At 39.6% G+C, this 22,327-nt stretch overlaps 1 protein-coding gene across 1 annotated transcript in view; it reads right to left on the bottom strand.

The window, feature by feature from the left end:
• cspg4 (chondroitin sulfate proteoglycan 4) overlaps positions 1–22,327 on the bottom strand; it is a 162,881-nt gene that overhangs the window by 20,181 nt on the left and 120,373 nt on the right. The window contains exons 4-6 of the mRNA XM_061924899.2: positions 17,302–17,490; positions 16,952–17,227; positions 42–218 (exon numbers count right to left, since the gene is read on the bottom strand). Coding sequence (XP_061780883.2) covers positions 42–218; positions 16,952–17,227; positions 17,302–17,490 — 642 coding nt within the window. The remainder of the gene's footprint in view (positions 1–41; positions 219–16,951; positions 17,228–17,301; positions 17,491–22,327) is intronic.

Raw genomic sequence — 22,327 nt, forward strand, 5'->3', positions numbered from 1 at the left:
CAGAGACGTAACAGAGGTGACGGTACTTTCCAGGACATTACCTCCAGGCCCGTGTTGCGCGTCAGTCTCGGCGGCTCGTCGTTGACGGGCCTGACAATCACAGAGACGGTGACGGGAAGGCTGCGGCGCTCGATCTCATAAGCCGTAGCGGAGACGGTGAAGCTGTCCTCGGTGCTCTCGGTGCTGTCGTGCACGTAGTAAATGTGTCCAAGCTTTATCTGCGGGGGACAAAAAGATACACATGTCAACCGGAGGTTTTGTCAAGGGAGAAAGGTGCCATCCTATACCATGAAACACAAGAGATTGTGTGATATTTTGTTGTGAAGGTGCCATTTTTTTAACTAACTCCTTGTAGGAAATTCATAAGACCAACTCCAAAGTGCACCAAGGTACTCTAGACAGATCTGGGATGATATATAGCGAAAATCGTATGTTTTACAGGTAAAGCCTGCACTCTTATTCGGTTAACCGCACTCAAATATGTAGTACAGGAGTGCCCCAGGGAGCAATCCTCTGACACTTTTTATTCTGCTTTTATTGTACATTAATGGTCTCCCTACAGTTCGGGATGAGGTAACATAGTGGCTAAGTCAATGAAATAAGTAATTCTTGACTTAAAATTGAAGTAAAAAAAAAAAAGCTTATAAACTGAAGCAAAACATTGCTAACTTCTGGAATGTGAGAGACTCGCTTTCTCCTAAAGCTGCCAACTCAAATTTACATGATATGATTCTTGGACAACCTGATCCATATGTCAACCGGAGATTTTGTCAAGGGAGAAAGGTGCCATCCTATACCATGAAACACAGAGATTGTGTGCTATTTTGTTGTGAAGGTGCCATTTTTGACCCTAGCGGGGGATCGTACCTGAACTAACTCCTTGTAGGAAATTTATAAGACCAACTCCCAAGTTCAACCAGGTATTCCAGACAGATCTGGGATGATAAATAGCGAAGATCGTATGTTTTCCACGTAAAGCCTGCACTCTTATTCGGTTAACCGCGCTCAAATGTGTAGTACGGAAGTGCCCCAGGGATCAATCCTCTGACCCTTTTTGTTCTGCGTTTACTGTACATTAATGGTCTCCCTAATGTTCTGGATGAAGTAGCATAGTGGCTAAGTCAATGAAATTAGTCATTCTTGACTTAAAATTGAAGTAAAAAAAATGCTTATGAACTGGAGCAAAACATTGCTAACTTCTAGAATATGAGAGACTCGCATTCTCCTAAAGCTGCCAACTCAAATTTACATGATATGATTCTTGGACAACCTGATCCATATGTCAACCGGAGATTTTGTCAAGGGAGAAAGGTGCCATCTTATACCATGAAACACAGAGATTGTGTGGTATTTTGTTGTGAAGGTGCCCTTTTTGGCCCTAGCGGGGGATCGTACTTGAACTAACTCCTTGTCAGAAATGTGTAAGACCACCTACAAAGTTCAACCAGGTATTCTAGCCAGATGGGTAACAAATAGCAAACATTGTATGATTTCCCCTGTAAAGTCACATAAAGCCTGTACTCTTATTTGGTTAACCGCGCCCAAAATGTGTAGTATGGGGGCATCGATCCTCTGACCTTTTTAATTCTGCACTTACCGTAAATTCCGAACTAGAAGCCGCTACTTTTTTGCTGTACTGTGAACCCTGCGGTTTATAAAACGGTGTGGGTAATTTTGAGGATTTTTCTTCGCTGGCGGCCATAATGCAAAAAGTAAAAAACAAACAAACAAGCAAAGACATTGAATAGGTGCATTATTGTTTCGCCATTTTTTGGGCGAGTTCGCTCACTGCAGGTCCTGCAGGTGCTGCATTGCCCTTCTGTTTAGACTAAAGCTTTCAACCGGAAGTACAATTGCTGTTCGGTCTTCTAGCCCACAATAGCATTTTCTACTCGTATGGATAGCATTGGCTAATATGCTAACACGTTTACGAGTGTCTTTGTTGGTATTTTTTGTATTGTTTCTGTGCACAAAAACCTTAGTAAATTCACCAAAACATCACTGTGGAGTTATTGAGTCTGTTTAGCTGATTGGAGAGCGAGCTTTCGCAGCTAGTGGGTCCATGACGATGACTTCTGTTTTGTTTGATCAGCCGTTTTACAGCCGTGTTACAGACACTGGTTTGGAAACAATTAAGGTATGTGAATATTTACAAAATCTTTTGGTGTGAACAACTCACTTCACAACGTATATATTTGCGGCTTATAGTCAGTCCGGTGTGGCTAATGTATGGAAAAAATGTTTTTTTCTTTCTTAAATTTAGTGGGTGTGGCTTATTTACTGGTAAAAATACGGTATATTAATGATCTCCCTACAGTTCAATAAAAGGATTATTTTTGACTCAAATTGAAGTTATTAAAAAACCTCATAAACTGAAGCAAAACATTTTGAACATATAGCGTATGAGAGACTCCCTTTCTCCCAAAGCTGCCAACGCAAATTTACATGACATGATTCTTTCCTACATATGCCATGAAAGACTCCAAAAAAAAAACAATTGTATTATTCTCTCTGAATATAACAAACTCAGCTTTCACATTTAATCATATCTTCTGTCCTGTTTACAAAATAATTCACAAAGCTGCCTTGATGCGATGCTGTGCTCCGAGTCCAAAACGAAGGCTTTAAAATTTGCATCCGGGGGGATTGTAAGGTTCCACAAAGAAAATCTACTTCTGCTCAAACTGCCGTTTCTATTAAAGCTCCAAAAGAGTAGAATAAGCTTCCCATGCACCTGAACTTTTGTTTGCTTGCATAAGAACGCTTACTGAGCAACCGGTGTTGCCTTGTGTTGGTTCCACGTGTCCTTTGATATGCTGCACAGTAATATGTCAACAAAAAGCACTTTGTGTTGGAATTTTTGTGCACCATTATATTCTAGTACAGAATATAGTAGTGTTGGATACTTCTCTTGTTGACTTATTTGTATTTATTAATCATAAATACCATTTTTTTCCTACGTATTATAGAAATTGATCAGAGCTGTTTATTTATTTTATAGAGGTATGTAGTTAATCATAGAACTGGCACCCAATGTTATTAAAAAAGTATAGATTTTGAATAGAGAATCGATTCTGAATTGAATCGTTACCCCCATGAATCGAATTTAATCATGTGGTGCCCAAATATTCCCAGCTCTAGTATATATATTTGAATAATTGTAGTATGGGCATTTCACCTATTATGGATCCTTAGTAAAAGCATTCTTTAGTTCATGAATTATGGGCTTATCGAGTACTGTCACTTTCTAAACCACATTTTATAGTGACTTATATGAAATATGCACTGTCACACAGCTGCTAAAATGAAAAAATAAGTAGTCGCGAGTAGAGCAGAGGAACCTCACAATTCGATTACGATTCAGGAGCTACGATTCGATTAAAAATCGATTATTGATGCATTTTTTAACTCGTGTATATTGATGCAGTTTTATACCGTATTTTTTGGATTATAAATCGCTCCGGAGTATAAGGCGCACCTGCCGAAAATGCATAGTAAAGAAGGAAAAATATATATATAAGTCCCCTTTTTTGGGGAAATTTATTTGATAAAATCCAACACCGAGAATAGACATTTGAAAGGCAATTTAAAAGAAATAAAGAATAGTGAACAACAGGCTGAATAAGTGTACGTTATATGAGGCATAAATAACCAACTGAGAACGTGCCTGGTATTTTAACGTAACATACTGTATTATGGTAAGAGTCATTCAAATAACTACAAACCCTGTTTCCATATGAGTTGGGAAATTGTGTTAGATGTAAATATAAACGGAATACAATGATTTGCAAATCCTTTTCAACCCATATTCAATTGAATGCACTACAAAGACAAGATATTTGATGTTCAAACTCATAATTTTTTATTTTTTTTTGCAAATAATAATTAACTTAGAATTTCATGGCTGCAACACATGCCAAAGTAGTTGGGAAAGGGCATGTTCGCCACTGTGTTACATGGCCTTTCCTTTTAACAACACTCAGTAAACGTTTGGGAACTGAGGAGACACATTTTTTAAGCTTCTCAGGTGGAATTCTTTTCCATTCTTGCTTGATGTACAGCTTAAGTTGTTCAACAGACCGGGGGTCTCCGTTGTGGTATTTTAGGCTTCATAATGCGCCACACATTTTCAATGGGAGACAGGTCTGGACTACAGGCAGGCCAGTCTAGTACCCGCACTCTTTTACTATGAAGCCACGTTGATGTAACACGTGGCTTGGCATTGTCTTGCTGAAATAAGCAGGGGTGTCCATGGTAACGTTGCTTGGATGGCAACATATGTTGCTCCAAAACCTGTATGTACATTTCAGCATTAATGGCGCCTTCACAGATGTGTAAGTTACCCATGTCTTGGGCACTAATACACCCCCATACCATCACAGATGCTGGCTTTTCAACTTTGCGCCTATAACAATCCGGATGGTTCTTTTCCTCTTTGGTCCGGAGGACACGACGTCCACAGTTTCCAAAAACAATTTGAAAGTGGACTCGTCAGACCACAGAACACTTTTCCACTTTGTATCAGTCCATCTTAGATGAGCTCAGGCCCAGCGAAGCCGACGGCGTTTCTGGGTGTTGTTGATAAACGGTTTTCGCCTTGCATAGGAGAGTTTTAACTTGCACTTACAGATGTAGCGACCAACTGTAGTTACTGACAGTGGGTTTCTGAAGTGTTCCTGAGCCCATGTGGTGATATCCTTTCCACACTGATGTCGCTTGTTGATGCTGTACAGCCTGAGGGATCGAAGGTCACGGGCTTAGCTGCTTACGTGCAGTGATTTCTCCAGATTCTCTGAACCCTTTGATGATATTACGGACCGTAGATGGTGAAATCCCTAAATTCCTTGCAATAGCTGGTTGAGAAAGGTTTTTCTTAAACTGTTCAACAATTTGCTTGCGCATTTGTTGACAAAGTGGTGACCCTCGCCCCATCCTTGTTTGTGAATGACTGAGCATTTCATGGAATCTACTTTTATACCCAATCATGGCACCCACCTGTTCCCAATTTGCCTGATCACCTGTGGGATGTTCCAAATAAGTGTTTGATGAGCATTCCTCAACTTTATCAGTATTTATTGCCACCTTTCCCAACTTCTTTGTCACGTGTTGCTGGCATCAAATTCTAAAGTTAATGATTATTTGCAACAAAAAAAAAAGTTTATCAGTTTGAACATCAAATATGTTGTCTTTGTAGCATATTCAACTGAATATGGATGGAAAATACTTTGCAAATCATTGTATTCCGTTTATATTTACATCTAACACAATTTCCCAACTCATATAGAAACGGGGTTTGTATAACATATAGAACATGCTATACGTTTACCAAACAATCTGTCACTCCTAATCACTAAATCCCATGAAATCGTCTTCCTCTGTGTCGCCTCTAAACAACTCTGCCAACTCCAAAGGTAGACAATGCGCCGCTTCCTTTTACGGTTATGTGTTAATAATTTCACACATAAGTCGCTCCAGAGTATAAACTATGAAAAAACTGCGACTTATAATCCGAAAAATACGGTAATTGTTTTCGTTTCACTAAATAAGCGTGTATCACTTGCAACTTTTAAAAACGATGTATTTGTAAAAATTAATTCCCATTACATTTATTTAATTAATAGAAATTTGTGCAAAAATGCAACATACGTGTCAAAAATTAAAGGAGCTTTATGTACAATAAATACATCGATTATAGATGTTTACGAATCGATTTTATAATCGTCCCCGTCTGAATTGCCATGCATCTAAAAATCGATTATTTCCCCCACCTCTAGTTGCGAGATAAAGTTTATACTTGCGTGAGGGCTCATGTGTAGCTAGGGATGCGCCAATCGATCAACCATTGATCATTATCGGCTGATTTCCAAGGAAAAAGTATGTGACTGGCCATAAATGCCTTTCAATGCCGATCACAAAAAAATAAACCCCGTTGGTTGGTACTGGATTAATTTGTGAACGGCGCGCAGCTAACTGTGTGGCGCCGCTCCACTAAATTCATTTATCACCTTCATTACTGCAAAAAAACTAAATTTCTTACAAGTATTATCACTGAGGGGCAATGCTAAACATGTTTCACGCTGAGTGTAGCAAGAAAATACGCTAATCGCTAAACTGTCCACTAAACTATACTTTAAAAAAAAAAAGTCGATCATTCACAATCCCTATGTAATACTATGTATTCTAATTTGTAATATACAACAAGTACAAGGTGGCTGACAATGAGCTTAAAGGGGAACATTATCACCAGACCTATGTAAGTGTCAATATATACCTTGATGTTGCAGAAAAAAGACCATATATTTTTTTAACCGATTTCCGAACTCTAAATGGGTGAATTTTGGCGAATTAAACGCCTTTCTATTATTCGCTCTCGAAGCGATGACGTCACAACGTCGGGAAGCAATCCGCTATTTTCTCACTTTCGTCAGTGTGTTGTCGGAGGGTGTAACAACACGAACAGGGACGGATTCAAGTTGCACCAGTGGCCCAAAGATGCGAAAGTGGCAAGAAATTGGACGAAATTTGTTCAAAATACGAGGCTGTGGGGAAAGCCGACGAAATGGTCAGTCGTTTGTTCCGCACACTTTACCGACGAAAGCTATGCTACGACAGAGATGGCAAGAATGTGTGGATATCCTGCGACACTCAAAGCAGATGCATTTCCAACGATAAAGTCAAAGAAATCTGCCGCCAGACCCCCATTGAATCTGCCGTAGTGTGTGAGCTATTCAGGGACAAAGGACCTCGGTAGCACGGCAAGCAATGACGGCAGTTTGTTCCTGCAGACGAGCGAGCTAAACCCCCTGGATGTCTTGGCTCACACCGTCCCTTATGCCACCGAAGATGATCAAGAGAAGAATATCGACCCTAGCTTCCCTGGCCTGCTGACATCAACTCCAAAACTGGACAGATCAGCTTTCAGGAAAAGAGAGCGGATGAGGGTATGTCTACAGAATATATTAATCGATGAAAACTTTATTCATTACTCGCGGTTTTACGTAAATTATTATACATAAACTGTGTTTACCAATAATTTAGCTTAAAAACATTTATTTTTTTCAATCATTCGAGTACATTCAGGTAGTCTTGTGTAATGCAGTATTTTGTGTCTATTTAGGTATGGTTAACCTGATTGCTGAAATCGTGGAAAAATATATGTTCTTAGCGCGCCTGAAATGGGCTGTCTGCACTCTCAAAGTGCATGTTGTTGCCAAATGTATTTCATATACTGTAAACCTAATTCATGGTTGTTAGTAATTATCTTATCAGACAGTGTTAAGCCGCTGAAATCCGAGTCTGAATCCGAGCTAATGTCGCTGTACCTTGCTGTTTGTTTGTATTGGCATCACTGTGTGACGTCACAGGAAAATGGACGGGTGTATATAACGATGGTTAAAATCAGGCACTTTGAAGCTTTTTTTAGGGATATTGCGTGATGGGTAAAATTTTGAAAACAACTTCGAAAAATAAAATAAGCCACTGGGAACTGATTTTTAATGGTTTTAACCCTTCTGAAATTGTGATAATGTTCCCCTTTAATGGTAGTCATCTTGTTAGGGATGCGGCCGTTGTGACCCTAAGATGCGGAGACAGGAGACAGCGTGCAGGTTAAACTGCAAAATATACAAGAAACAAACACAAGTGCAGCTGGGAGTGCACATGAAAACAAAGCTAGTGCCACATGAGAATGCAAGAAGAAAATAAAGAGCTCACAACTAGTCGTCATAAAGCATGAACACAGGTAGTAACCAAACACGTATACTAAGAAGTCTACAAAATAAAATACAATGATCCAGCGGAGCAACCAGGGGCAGGTGAATCTAGCGTGCCAATCAGAGACCAGAGAGAGAGGCAGTGCTCAGGACAGATGGTGCGTTCCATTGGTACTGGGAAGTCGGAATTTCAACTGGAACGCCCCTCGAGGTCGCATTTCCAACTCGGAAAGTTTGTTTCAAAGTTTCTATAATATCCATTATTGGCCCTTCTAAATAGTTTCTGTGGCACTAAATCAGCCATTAATTGATTGATTGATTGAAACTTTTATTAATAGATTGCACAGTTCAGTACATATTCCGTAATCGTAACACCCGAATAAGTTTTTCAACTTGTTTAAGTCGGGGTCCACTTAATCAATTCATGGTCAGCCATACACGATGTATTGTTGTAAGATTATATATGCAACGTCAGTGTAGCTTAAACTATCCATCCCCATCCATTTTCTACCGCTTATTCCCTTTGGGGTCGCGGGGGGCGCTGGAGCCTATCTCAGCTACAATCGGGCGGAAGGCGGGGTACACCCTGGACAAGTCGCCACCTCATCGCAGGGCCAACACAGATAGACAGACAACATTCACACTCACATCCACACACTAGGGCCAATTTAGTGTTGCCAATCAACTTATCCCCAGGTGCATGTCTTTGGAGGTGGGAGGAAGCCGGAGTACCCGGAGGGAACCCACGCAGTCACGGGGAGAACATGCAAACTCCACACAGAAAGATCCCGAGCCCGGGATTGAACCCAAGACTACTCAGGACCTTCGTATTGTGAGGCAGATGCACTAACCCCTCTGCCACCGTGCTACATTTATGTATTTCATGTGGTACAGACGCTGTATATCGAGAGACAATAGCCTCTGTTTCCTCTTCATAGACTGGGTTTGAAGGTTGAAGAAAGAGTCTATATTTCCCCAACAGTTGTTTATATTCAGACAAGGCAAGCGGAAATATAGATTTTGCGGATCTGGCCACCTTGATTTTTTCGACATGGTTACTGGAACGCTCACAACTCGGCTGTGACGTCATTCCCAGCTCCGACTTCCAACTTCCGAGGTAACGGGAACGCAGCAAGAGGTGCGGTGACAGGAAATAGAAACCAAAATAAGAGCGCCGGACAGGAAAAGGCACAGAACACAGGGAGTTTTATAACAAAACCAAAATAAGGTATGAGCTGATGTGACATGTGTTGCGCCCTTAAAGTTAAGTTAAAGTACCAATGATTGTCACACACATACTGAGTGTGGCAAAATTACTCTCTGCATTTGACCCATTACCCTTGATCACCCCCTGTTAGGTGAGGGGAGCAGTGAGCAGCAGCGGTGGCCGTGCCTGGGAATCATTTTTGGTGATTTAACCCCCAATTCCAACCCTTGATGCTGAGTGCCAAGCAGGGAGGTAATGGGTCCCATTTTTATCGTCCTTGGTATGACTCGGCCGGGGTTTGAACTCACAACCTACCGATCTCAGGGCGGACATTCTAACTTAGACTTAGACTTAGACTTCCTTTTTATTGTCATTCAAATTTGAACTTTACAGTACAGATAAGAACGCAATTTTGTTGCATTAGCTCATGGTAGTGCAGGATAAAAAAGCAATAAGGTGCAGATATAAATAAATAGATTACTGTACAGATAAATATATTGCACTTTTGCATATGCATCCACGTTTATGGATGTATGTTATATTGTCTTTATACTCCAGCCAGTTAATCCGTTTTTGGGGGGAATTGAGGGGATTATTATGATGCGTTCAAGAGTCTTACGGCCTGAGGGAAGAACCACTAGAAGCCCTCTAAAAACATCCAAAAACCACCAACAATACTGTATTTAGCGTAACTATTTTAATGATGTTAGATCTGTGTTGTTGTTGTTGTTGTTATTGGGGACAAGTGTTGTAAATTAGCTCTGGCTACAAACACTATGATGCATACATTGGATAACTGTTTCAGATATCTATGTTTCTGTATCTGTCCCTATTTCAAATAAACCTTTATTTATATATTTATATTTATATATATATATATATATATATATATATATATATATATATATATATATATATATATATATATATATATATATATACTAGTGTATGCAGCTATTGACATACTGAGTTAGTTTGGGAGTTTTGCAGTGTTTTTTTTTTTTTTTTACCTGAATGAGGATTATGATTAATTCTTCATCTAAACGGGAAGATATAAACATCCCATCAGTCGGCATCCCAGTGAGAGCAGACATTGTACAGTCAGTGATTGTTTTATTATATTCATAGTTTGTATTTCTTGTTTAGCACTTAGCAATAGTGCTACTTCCTGGATCTGTTTATCATTCTGCTTCTAAAACTTGAAGCTCATCCTCCTCAGTGGCCTTGTGGTTAGAATGTCCGCCCTGAGATCGGTAGGTTGTGAGTTCAAACCCCGGCCGAGTCATACCAAAGACTAGAAAAATGGGACCCATTACCTCCCTGCTTGGCACTCAGCATCAAGGGTTGGAATTGGGGGTTAAATCACCAAAAAAATGATTTCGGGCGCGGCCACCGCTGCTGCCCACTGCTCCCCTCACCTCCCAGGGGGTGATCAAGGGTGATGGGTCAAATGCAGAGAATAATTTCGCCACACCTAGTGTGTGTGTGACAATCATTGGTACTTTAACTTTAACTTTATATTCATTGGAGAAAAAGTTATACATGTAAACAAACTGTTATGTCCCGGTCCACACAACCACGGTGAGTTCAAGGACCGCCAAAATTAGTAGGTCAAAATGGCGCTCGCCGAATACTCTCGAATACAGTGAAGCACAAACATATTAAACAGCGGGCTTTTTAACAATTAGGCTAATCGTGTCATGTTTGTCCTCCTACAGAAACCATATTTTAACAAAAAAGATATTTCTCCCCCCATCTTTTTCCATTTTCATACATTTTTGAAAAAGCTCCAGAGAGCCACTAAGGCGGCGCTAAAGAGCCCAGCTTACTGTATATTAAACACACACACACAAGATCAGAGCTTAAAACTATTGAATTGATGGAAAATAGTCCAAAAATTACAGTTTGGCTTCCTTTCCCCGAGTGTAAGTAGAAGAAGTGCACACATAAAACATGAACTTAAAACTTTGCATAGCAGGAAATCATATCAACGCTGGCCGCGCCTACTGAGACGTTTTGTTTTTGTTTTTTTGTGTATGATCCCCACTTTTATGGAGACGTGGGTCTGGCAAACAAAAGCACGGGGGCGGGTTTGCGCGCAAACTCTATAACAGGAATGCACGCCGCCGGTTTATTTTGGCTGCAGGCGGTCAAAAAGTATAGTCAGTTTTTCCAGCGCGCTTGTGCATGAGGCTGGATGATGTGGGAGCTCCTCAGATGTCGCTGTGACGAGCTCTGCAACCCCAAACGATGTGGTCCGCTCTCTCTGAGGTTTTTTCCATTGCTAACTGCTCATGTATTTTTTTAAATATTTTCCTTAAAGTGGCGGGAGACAAGACAGCGACCGGCCCCTCAATAGTACAGTTACTCAGAGGGGAGGTTTTGTAACGCCGTGGTAATCCTGAATGAGATGTGTTTAAAAATCTTTCAAGTTGGTTCCATGGATGCAGGATGTAAATATTTGCAAGGATCACCAACATACTTTGGATTGGACCATGCAGAGTCCTGTTTTTCATTGGCAAGAGGAGAAAGTACTTGTTGGCTCTTTTGATTCCATAGATGACTGTTAAAGCTTCCAAGAAAATACTTTTTTGTGGCCTTTCCCTGAATATTCTGTTGCACTTTTTACTTTTTTTTTTTTTTGCTTGTTTTTGTTTTTACTCAGTCACATTGTGAGATTCTTCAATGAAAAGTGTGCTTCAGATTAGGGATGTCCCGATCCGATATTTGGATCGGATCGGCTGCCGATATTTGCCAAAAATTGCGTATCGGCAAGGCATGGGAAAATGCCGATCCAGATCCAGTGTAAAAAAAAACGCACCGATTTAAATAATACATTCCACTTTTCTGCTGCTCCCTAATTTCCGTTCCGCATTTTCCAGCACACCTTCAACACATCCACAGGTCTGTGAATTCTCACGCAGTTGCTTTTAGCTGCCGGCATTACACGACAGGCTCTTCTCACTCTTTTCTGTGTCTCCCTCTCACAGACAGCAAGCGCACCTTCTTACACACGTCACATACTGTCACGTCATACGTCACATACGTATACGTCCTCCCCGAGCAGAGAGGTAGCAACATGGCTAACGTTAGCTGTGATGCTAGCGCAGCCGTGCGAGCAACGCTCCCTCTAAGGTGCTCGCCTGTGCAATTGCGCACTGTTTAAGCGTCCTCTGCGCATAGCAATTATATGCCACGCACAAAATCAAATAAAAAAAATAAGCGCATAACAATTTTCGACACACGGACACGACAGAGAAAACAGTTTTCGTCATCATTGTTCAAATATTGTGACGTCTGTCGAGACGCTTATCTCCATTCGGTGCCACACGTCCACACCATCAAAATGCCGAGGCAAAAATTTCCACATCAACACCGTATGAAAAAATTAGTGATTTTTTTAGTTGTGATTTCCTTCTCTGCATGAAAGTTTAAAAGTAGCATATATTAATGCAGTATGAAGAAGATTTTTTTAATGTAGACATGCAAGCCTTGAAAGAAAATTTTGAAAATCAAGACTACATTTCCTGCAGATGGATGCATTTCTACCCTATATTTTAACTTTAGATTTATTCTCATATCAAACTCTTTTGGCTGTCTTTTTGACACTTACATCCGGCGCCCCCCTCCACACCCTGGATTATAAATAATGTAAATAATTCAATGTGATTATCTTGTGTGATGACTGTATTATGATGATAGTATATATCTGATAGTATATATCTGTATCATGAATCAATTTAAGTGGACCCTGACTTAAACAAGTGTAAAAACTTATTCGGGTGCTACCATTTAGTGGTCAATTGTACGGAATATATACTTCACTGTGCAACCTACTAATAAAAGTCTCAATCAATCAATCAAAACACATAGAATCATCATACTGCTGTGATTATATGCATCAAGTGTTCATTCAAGGCTAAGGCAAAATATCGAGATGTATATTGTGTATCGCAATATGGCCTTAAAATATCGCAATATTAAAAAAAGGCCATATCGCCCAGCCCTAGTTCAATGATTCCATTTCTGTTTGTCATGTATAATTTTGTCTATTTTGTGTTTATCCTTGAATAAACTGGTCAGTTTCTTGTTACCAACCATTGTGTATTATTCAAACTCCCCTAATTCAGCTGGCTAGTTGTTATCAAGAGTACTAAAACCCTTTTCAACATGATTCTGACAACTAAGTAGGCTAAATAACTTTAAACTTTAATACATGCTCGGATAGGCCAGTATCGGTCAGTATCGGTATCGGATCGGAAATGCAAAAACAATATCGGTATCGGATCGGAAGTGCAAAAACCTGGATCGGGACATCCCTACTTCAGATATAATGTATATTTAATTGGGGCCCTCAAAAATGAGTTATTTCATGTGTGCAATTACCAAAAAATACCGCATTAATCATGTATAGTTGCAGATTAATCACGTAATTTATTTTGAGCACTCATGCTCCTTTATTTTACCCGCGGAAGGCAGAGTTGGTTGACCAGGGGCCTCATGTATTAAATCGGTTATATAATGATTTTTTTTCTATTTCTTAAACACCTCCTTTTGCTCTACATCAGGAGTGTCATAGTAATTTTAGCTCAGGCGCAGCATAGAAGAAAATCATGGCATAATAACTTAAAAATAAAGATAATTTCAAAATTGTTTTCTTTGTTTTACTTCGGCCAAAAATACAACAAGCACATTTTGAAAATGTACATATTACATATAATCCTCATGCCTTAGTGTATTTACAAACCCGTTAAACTTTGAGCACTTCCTGTTTAGCATTCTCATGTTGGCAGTTCACCATTAAAAAAGGTGTTTGGAAAAGAAACCGAGGGTTTCCTCAAACCACCGCATTGGTGACATTCGCAACATTTATCATTCAAATATTAAAATGATTTAATGTAAACAAAACAATTCTCAAAATGACACCGTAGTCAAAGTCAAGGTAACATAACTACAAACTTAACCACTTAAAATAAAATAAAACAAACAAATGTAGAAACATACATTTTTACCATGGAGTTCAGGGTGCGCATCGTGCCGTCAACTACTCTAACTACGAAGATGATGGTCATGTTGACTTAAGTCTTTGCATCTTACCGTTTCGTTATTTTATCCGTTGAGTGGATACAATACAATGAAAGAAGGTATTGTGCGTCAATACTGCATTAGTCTGACGCCATCTGCTGCCAGCCACAACAGGAGCAGCTGATTGCTTGCACTTGCGCCGATTGGTGTAGCGTCAGCCAATCCAGAGGGCGCTTAAAGTTAGCTGACACGTCATTTTTAAACAGTGTGATTGTCGTGGGTTACACTTGACTTGCTATTGTGACATCCGTTTATAACAGCAAACTCATCGTATAACTTACAAAACAGCATAGAGCTCCTGTCATATAGAGGATCTTTGGCTGGCATTTTTGCAGTATAACTTACAAAACAGCATAGAGCTCCTGTCATATGGAGGATCTTTGGTTGGCGTTTTTGCAGTATAACTTACAAAACAGCATGCTTCTGTCATATAGAGGATCTTTGGCTCGCGTTTTTGCAGTATAACTTACAAAACAGCATAGAGCTCCTGTCATATGGAGGATCTTTGGCTGGCGTTTTTGGAGTATAACTTACAAAACAGCATAGAGCTCCTGTCATATAGAGGATCTTTGGCTGGCGTTTTTGCAGTATAACTTACAAAACAGCATAGAGCTCTTGTCATATAGAGGATCTTTGGCTGGCGTTTTTGCAGTATAACTTACAAAACAGCATAGAGCTCCTGTCATATAGAGGATCTTTGGCTGGCGTTTTTGCAGTATAACTTACAAAACAGCATAGAGCTCCTGTCATATAGAGGATCTTTGGCTCGCGTTTTTGCAGTATAACTTACAAAACAGCATAGAGCTCCTGTCATATACTGTAGAGGATCTTTGGCTCGTGTTTTTGCAGTATAACTTACAAAACAGCATAGAGCTCCTGTCATATAGAGGACCTTTGGCTGGCGTTTTTGCAGTACAACTTACAAAACATCATAGAGCTCCTGTCATATAGTGGATCTTTGGCTCGCATTTCTGCAGTATAACATATAAAACAGCATAGAGCTCATGTCATATAGAGGATCTTTGGCTGCCGTTTTTGCAGTATAACTTACAAAAGAGCATAGAGCTCCTGTCATATAGTGGATCTTTGGTTCGCGTTTTTGCAGTATAACTTACAAAACAGCATAGAGCTCCTGTCTTTTAGAGAATCTTTGGCTGGCGTTTTTGCAGTATAACTTACAAAACAGCATAGAGCTCCTGTCATATGGAGGATCTTTGGATCGCGTTTTTGCAGTATAACTTACAAAACAGCATAGAGCTCCTGTCATATAGAGGACCTTTGGCTGGCGTTTTTGCAGTACAACTTACAAAACATCATAGAGCTCCTGTCATATAGTGGATCTTTGGTTCGCGTTTTTGCAGTACAACTTACAAAACAGCATAGAGCTCCTGTCTTTTAGAGAATCTTTGGCTGGCGTTTTTGCAGTATAACTTACAAAACAGCATAGAGCTCCTGTCATATGGAGGATCTTTGGATCGCGTTTTTGAGTATAACTTACAAAACAGCATAGAGCTCCTGTCATAAGGAGGATCTTTGGCTGGCATTTTTGCAGTATAACTTACAAAACAGCATAGAGCTCCTGTCATATAGAGGATCTTTGGCTGGCGTTTTTGCAGTATAACTTACAAAACAGCATAGAGCTCCTGTCATATGGAGGATCTTTGGCTCGCGTTTTTGCAGGATAACTTACAAAACAGCATAGAGCTCCTGTCTTATAGAGGATCTTTGGCTGGCGTTTTTGCAGTATAACTTATAAAACAGCATAGAGCTCCTGTCATATAGAGGATCTTTGGCTTGCGTTTTTGCAGTATAACTTACAAAACAGCATAGAGCTCCTGTCATATAGAGGATCTTTGGCTGGCGTTTTTGCAGTATAACTTACAAAACAGCATAGAGCTCCTGTCGTATAGAGGATCTTTGGCTGGCGTTTTTGCAGTATAACTTACAAAACAGCATAGAGCTCCTGTCATATAGAGGATCTTTGGCTCGCGCTTTTGCAGTATAACTTACAAAACAGCATAGAGCTCCTGTCATATAGAGGATCTTTGGCTGGCGTTTTTGCAGTATAACTTACAAAACAGCATAGAGCTCCTGTCATATAGAGGATCTTTGGCTGGCGTTTTTGCAGTATAACTTACAAAACAGCATAGAGCTCCTGGAGGATCTTTGGCTGGTGTTTTTGCAGTATAACTTACAAAACAGGAGGATCTTTGGATCACGTTTTTGCAGTATAACTTACAAAACAGTATAGAGCTCCTGTCATATAGAGGATCTTTGGCTTGCGTTTTTGCAGTATAACTTACGAAACAGCATAGAGCTCCTGGCATATAGAGGATCTTTGGCTGGCGTTTTTGCAGTATAACTTACAAAACAGCATAGAGCTCCTGTCATATAGAGGATCTTTGGCTGGCGTTTTTGCAGTATAACTTACAAAACAGCATAGAGCTCCTGTCATATGGAGGATCTTTGGCTCGCAATTTTGCAGTATAACTTACAAAACAGTATAGAGCTCCTGTCATTTAGAGGATCTTTGGCTGGCGTTTTTGCAGTATAACTTACAAAACAGCATAGAGCTCCTGTCATATGGAGGATCTTTGGCTCGCAATTTTGCAGTATAACTTACAAAACAGTATAGAGCTCCTGTCATATAGAGGATCTTTGGCTTGCGTTTTTGCAGTATAACTTACAAAACAGCATAGAGCTCTTGTCAGATAGAGGATCTTTGGTTAGAGTTTTTGCAGTATAACTTGCAAAACAGCATAGAGCTCCTGTCATATAGAGGATCTTTGGCTGGCGTTTTTGCAGTATAACTTACAAAACAGCATAGAGCTCCTGTCATATAGAGGATCTTTGGGTGGCGTTTTTGCCATAGAACTTTAGAAAAACAGCAGACAGCTCCTATTATATATATAGACTATATTTATTCTCGTTTAGTTTAATACCGTACCTCCTCCCACGTGAAGTAAGTGACCTCGTCTCCGTCCTTGTAACGTATCTCCCCGTGCTGCGGCGGCTCCTCCACCACAAACTCGATGTTGATGGAGTTGTAGAAGGGGTGCGAGATGTTGATGACCTTGTCGTCAACGATATGCCTGAGGCCTTCCTTCACGGTGAAGTTGAAGGTCTGGATGGGGATGAGGCGAGGCACGATGTTGGCGGTGACGCGCAGGTCCTCCAACATGGTGAAACCATTGCTGACGTCCATGGTGAAGCCGTCAAGACCCTGTAGAAGACGCAGTTGTTCGCCATACGTCGGGCTTTAGAGATTAATCGCATGCCAGGAAGCGAAGAGCAAACCTGGATGGATGCAGACACGTAGAGGATACGGCCGTGCTGGACGTCGTCCTGCGTGAATGAGTGAATGTAGTCGAGGAGCGGCGTGTCTGTGCCGTCGGAGCTGTTTGTGAGCTTGACCACGTGGCCGAGGCGCGGCGGCTCTTTGATGGTAAACACCATCTCTGTTGGCAGGATGTCCGCTTGCTCCACCTAAATGAGGGAATAAGCAGTGTCGGTCCAGTTAGTGTTGCCTAAAGGAAATAATCAAATGAAAACAACTGCAGAAATATTGCACTGATAGCCTTTAACGAGAAGACTAAAGGTTATGAATTTTGATAACTCGAATTGACCTGAAGCAGGAAGGTGGGACTTGATCAGAAACCAAAGTCATGGGAAAAGGCCGGTCGCAAGAGATGTGTGGTCACCATAAGAATATAAGATACACTGCAAAAAGTCAGTGTTCAAAAACAAGAAAAAAAAATACAAAAATTAGGGGTATTTTATTTGAACTAAGCCAAATTATCTGCCAATAGAACAAGAAAATTTGGCTTGTCAAGACTTTCCAAAACAAGTAAAATGAGCTAACCTCAATGAACCTAAAAATACCTTAAAATAAGTATATTCTCACTAATAGCAAATGCACTTTTCTTGGTAGAAAAAAAAAGACACCTTTTTGCTCAATATGTTGAAAAATATTCTTAAAGGGGAACATTATCACCAGACCTATGTAAGCGTCAATATATACCTTGATGTTGCAGAAAAAAGACCATATATTTTTTTAACCGATTTCCGAACTCTAAATGGGTGAATTTTGGCGAATTAAGCGCCTTTCTAATATTCGCTCTCGGAGCGATGACGTCACAACGTAGCGTCACATCGGGAAGCAATCCGCCATTTTCTCAAACACCGAGTCAAATCAGGTCTGTTATTTTCCGTTTTTTCGACTGTTTTCCGTACCTTGGAGACATCATGCCTCGTCGGTGTGTTGTCGGAGGGTGTAACAACACGAACAAGGACGGATTCAAGTTGCACCAGTGGCCCAAAGATGCGAAAGTGGCAAGAAATTGGACGTTTGTTCCGCACACTTTACCGACGAAAGCTATGCTACGACAGAGATGGCAAGAATGTGTGGATATCCTGCGACACTCAAAGCAGATGCATTTCCAACGATAAAGTCAAAGAAATCTGCCGCCAGACCCCCATTGAATCTGCCGGAGTGTGTGAGCAATTCAGGGACAAAGGACCTCGGTAGCACGGCAAGCAATGGCGGCAGTTTGTTCCCGCAGACGAGCGAGCTAAACCCCCTGGATGTCTTGGCTCACACCGTCCCTTATGCCACCGAAGATGATCAAGAGAAGAATATCGACCCTAGCTTCCCTGGCCTGCTGACATCAACTCCAAAACTGGACAGATCAGCTTTCAGGAAAAGAGCGCGGATGAGGGTATGTCTACAGAATATATTAATTGATGAAAATTGGGCTGTCTGCACTCTCAAAGTGCATGTTGTTGCCAAATGTATTTCATATGCTGTAAACCTAGTTCATAGTTGTTAGTTTCCTTTAATGCCAAACAAACACATACCAATCGTTGGTTAGAAAGCGATCGCCGAATTCGTCCTCGCTTTCTCCCGTGTCGCTGGCTGTCGTGTCGTTTTCGTCGTTTTCGCTTGCATACGGTTCAAACCGATATGGCTCAATAGCTTCAGTTTCTTCTTCAATTTTGTTTTTGCTACCTGCCTCCACACTACAACCATCCGTTTCAATACATGCGTAATCTGTTGAATCGCTTAAGCCGCTGAAATCCGAGTCTGAATCCAAGCTAATGTCGCTATAGCTTGCTGTTCTTTCCGCCATGTTTGTTTGTGTTGGCTTCACTATGTGACGTCACAGGAAAATGGACGGGTGTATATAACGATGGTTAAAATCAGGCACTTTGAAGCTTTTTTTAGTGATATTGCGTGATGGGTAAAATTTTGAAAAAAACTTCGAAAAATATAATTAGCCACTGGGAACTGATTTTTAATGGTTTTAACCCTTCTGAAATTGTGATAATGTTCCCCTTTAAATGAAGTAAATGCTAGTGCCATTATCTTGACATAATGATATGCGCTCGGCATCATGATTTTTTTTTGTCATGCTTGAAGTAAGAAATTATTACTTTAAAAAAGTAGTTTTATACTTGTGAGTGTTGATGGCCCAGCTATGCATTAGTTGATATTCTAGTTTCAAGCATGTTTTACTCAATATAGGTCATAAAATCTCAGCAACAAGCTGTAATATCTTACTGAGATCATTTAGGACCAAAACACTTAAAACAAGTAAAAGACTCTACATAAAATCTGCTTAGTGAGAAGAATTATCTTATCAGACATAAAATAAGCAAATATCACCCTTATTTGGGATATTTAATCTTACTTAGATTTCAGTTTTTGCAGTGTAGAATATGACCCAAAATGTGTAGTAGTTGTGCCTTACTTTACTTCAGGGGTGTCAAACTCATTTTAGATCGGGGGCCACATGGACAAAAATCTACTGTTAAAATCACGGCACGATCATTTAAAAATAAACACAACTTCAGATTGTTTTCTTTGTTTAAAAATAGAACAAGCACATTCTGAAAATGTACAAATCATAATGTTGTTGTTTTTTGTTTTTTTTACACTTACATGGTGCGGTTAATAATTTATTTGTCATTATTTATATTATCCGAATAAATTATGTGATAATGTTTATCAGTCAACTCATTGGTGTTAATTTTCAATCAAGATAAAAAATTATATCAAAATCAAATTACAGGATGTTATTTATGTAGTTTGATCCTTTTCCTCGACTGATGTACTAACATCATGTGCTTTATTTTGTACATATGTAGCATCAGCTACAAAATTGCTATTGCGACATCCAGTGGACACATTTAGAACAGCTTTTTCTTTCATTCAAAAATTTCAGGTTCATTTTTATACTTCGCAAACTCTTCCCACGGGCCGGATAAAACCTATTAGCGGGCCTGATCCGGCCCTCGGGCCGTACGTTTGACACCCCTGCTTTACTTGAATAGTTTCTGTAATTGCGTTACTTTTAAACGTGTTACTTCCTTTTTCACTGTGGTGTGGTAAGCATTTAAAGGAGAAACACACTTTTTTGGGGCAATTTTGCCTATCATTTACAATCCTTAAGTAAGACACAAATACACATTTTTCTTTTTCTATGCATTCTAAATCATAAATAAAAGCTAGCAAAAGTCAGAAAACAAAGAAGATAGTGGGATTTGCTCTACTCCGCCGATAAAGCGCTCTAAAAACATAAAGGTTTTATATTTGCAATGTAGTGTTGTCCTGATACCAGTATTTTGGTCCTGGTACCGGTACCAAAATTGATTTTCGATACTTTCCGGTCCTTTTGCATTATTGGCTTTATTTTAACAAAAAATCTTACGGTACATTAAACATATGTTTCTTATTGCAAGTTAGTCCTTAAATAAAATAGTGAACATACTAGACAACTTTTATTTTAGTAGTAAGTAAGCAAACAAAGGCTCCTAATTAGTCTGCTGACATATGCAGTAACATATTGTCATTTTCCATTCTATTATTTTGTCAAAATTATTAACCGTTACTTTTTAGAGGCAGTATAGTACTGAATATGATCCATTAGTATTAGTACTATACCAATACCGGTATACCGTACAACCCTAATGCAATGTAGTAACAGGCACATCCATTACAACATGTAATATTTACGTATTTTGCTTATTTTAATCATATGGCAGCATATTAAAATCAGACGCGACACAACGTTTGCTATTTCCTTCAACAACAACAACACTACTAATCATGACCGACTTCATGAGAGACGACAAAGGCCACTTTGGGACAAATGATGATCCAGAACCTTATATTTTTGAGCCTGAATATACGGAGGTTGAACAAGTTTTAGAAGCTGAAAGATAAACACATCCAGCAAGTAGCAGTAGCTAAGTGCTAAACAAGAAATACAAACTATGAATGTAATAAAACAATCACTTACTGCACAACGTCTGCTCTCACAGGGATACCAAATATGTATATATTCTTGTTTAGATTATGATTATAATCCTTACGCAGGTGAAAAAAAATCAAAAAACAAAAATGAAACAGGCGTCTTTTTGTCTCTTTTTCGCCATCTCCGGGTTTAAGTTGAATGTCAAAATTGACTAACTTCTCGGTTTATGGCCACAACCTTCTACTGTACAAGTGAGAGGCATGATTTATAATCTAGAATTAACTTCGATCAACTCAGAGCCGATGCAGCAGCTCACCGGTTCAGTATGTCAATAGCAGCATTAGCTTTGTGATCACGGCGCTGCTAAAAGTAGTTCCTCTGCGTTAGCGCTTATTATAACAATATTGCTAATACTTTAATATTCAGGTCATGAGCTATAAATGGAGTATTGTTGGCTCTTTTCCTTAGTTTTTAGAAGGTTTTATGGGTACAACGGATTACCCCTATTAGCTGCATTGTTGACCTCGTACTTGCCGTAGTTTATGACTCAGAATGCTAAAAAAAAAAGACAAACATACCGTATTTTTCGGAGTATAAGTCGATCCGGAGTATAAGTCGCACCGGCCGAAAATGCATAATAAAGAAGGAAAAAAACATATATAAGTCGCACTGGAGTATAAGTCGCATTTTTTGGGGAAATTTATTTGATAAAATCCAACACCAAGAATAGACATTTGAAAGGCAATTTAAAATAAATAAAGAATAGTGAACAACAGGCTGAATAAGTGTACGTTATATTAGGCATAAATAACCAACTGAGAACGTGCCTGGTATGTTAACGTAACATATTATGGTAAGAGTCATTCAAATAACTATAACATATAGAACATGCTATACGTTTACCTAACAATCTGTCACTCCTAATCGCTAAATCCCATGAAATCTTATACGTCTAGTCTCTTACGTGAATGAGCTAAATAATATTATTTGATAATTTACGGTAATGTGTTAATAATTTCACACATAAGTCGCTCTTGAGTATAAGTTGCACCCCCGGCCAAACTATG

The sequence above is a fragment of the Nerophis lumbriciformis genome, linkage group LG29 (genome assembly GCF_033978685.3).
Source record: "Nerophis lumbriciformis linkage group LG29, RoL_Nlum_v2.1, whole genome shotgun sequence".
Lineage (NCBI taxonomy): Eukaryota > Metazoa > Chordata > Actinopteri > Syngnathiformes > Syngnathidae > Nerophis > Nerophis lumbriciformis.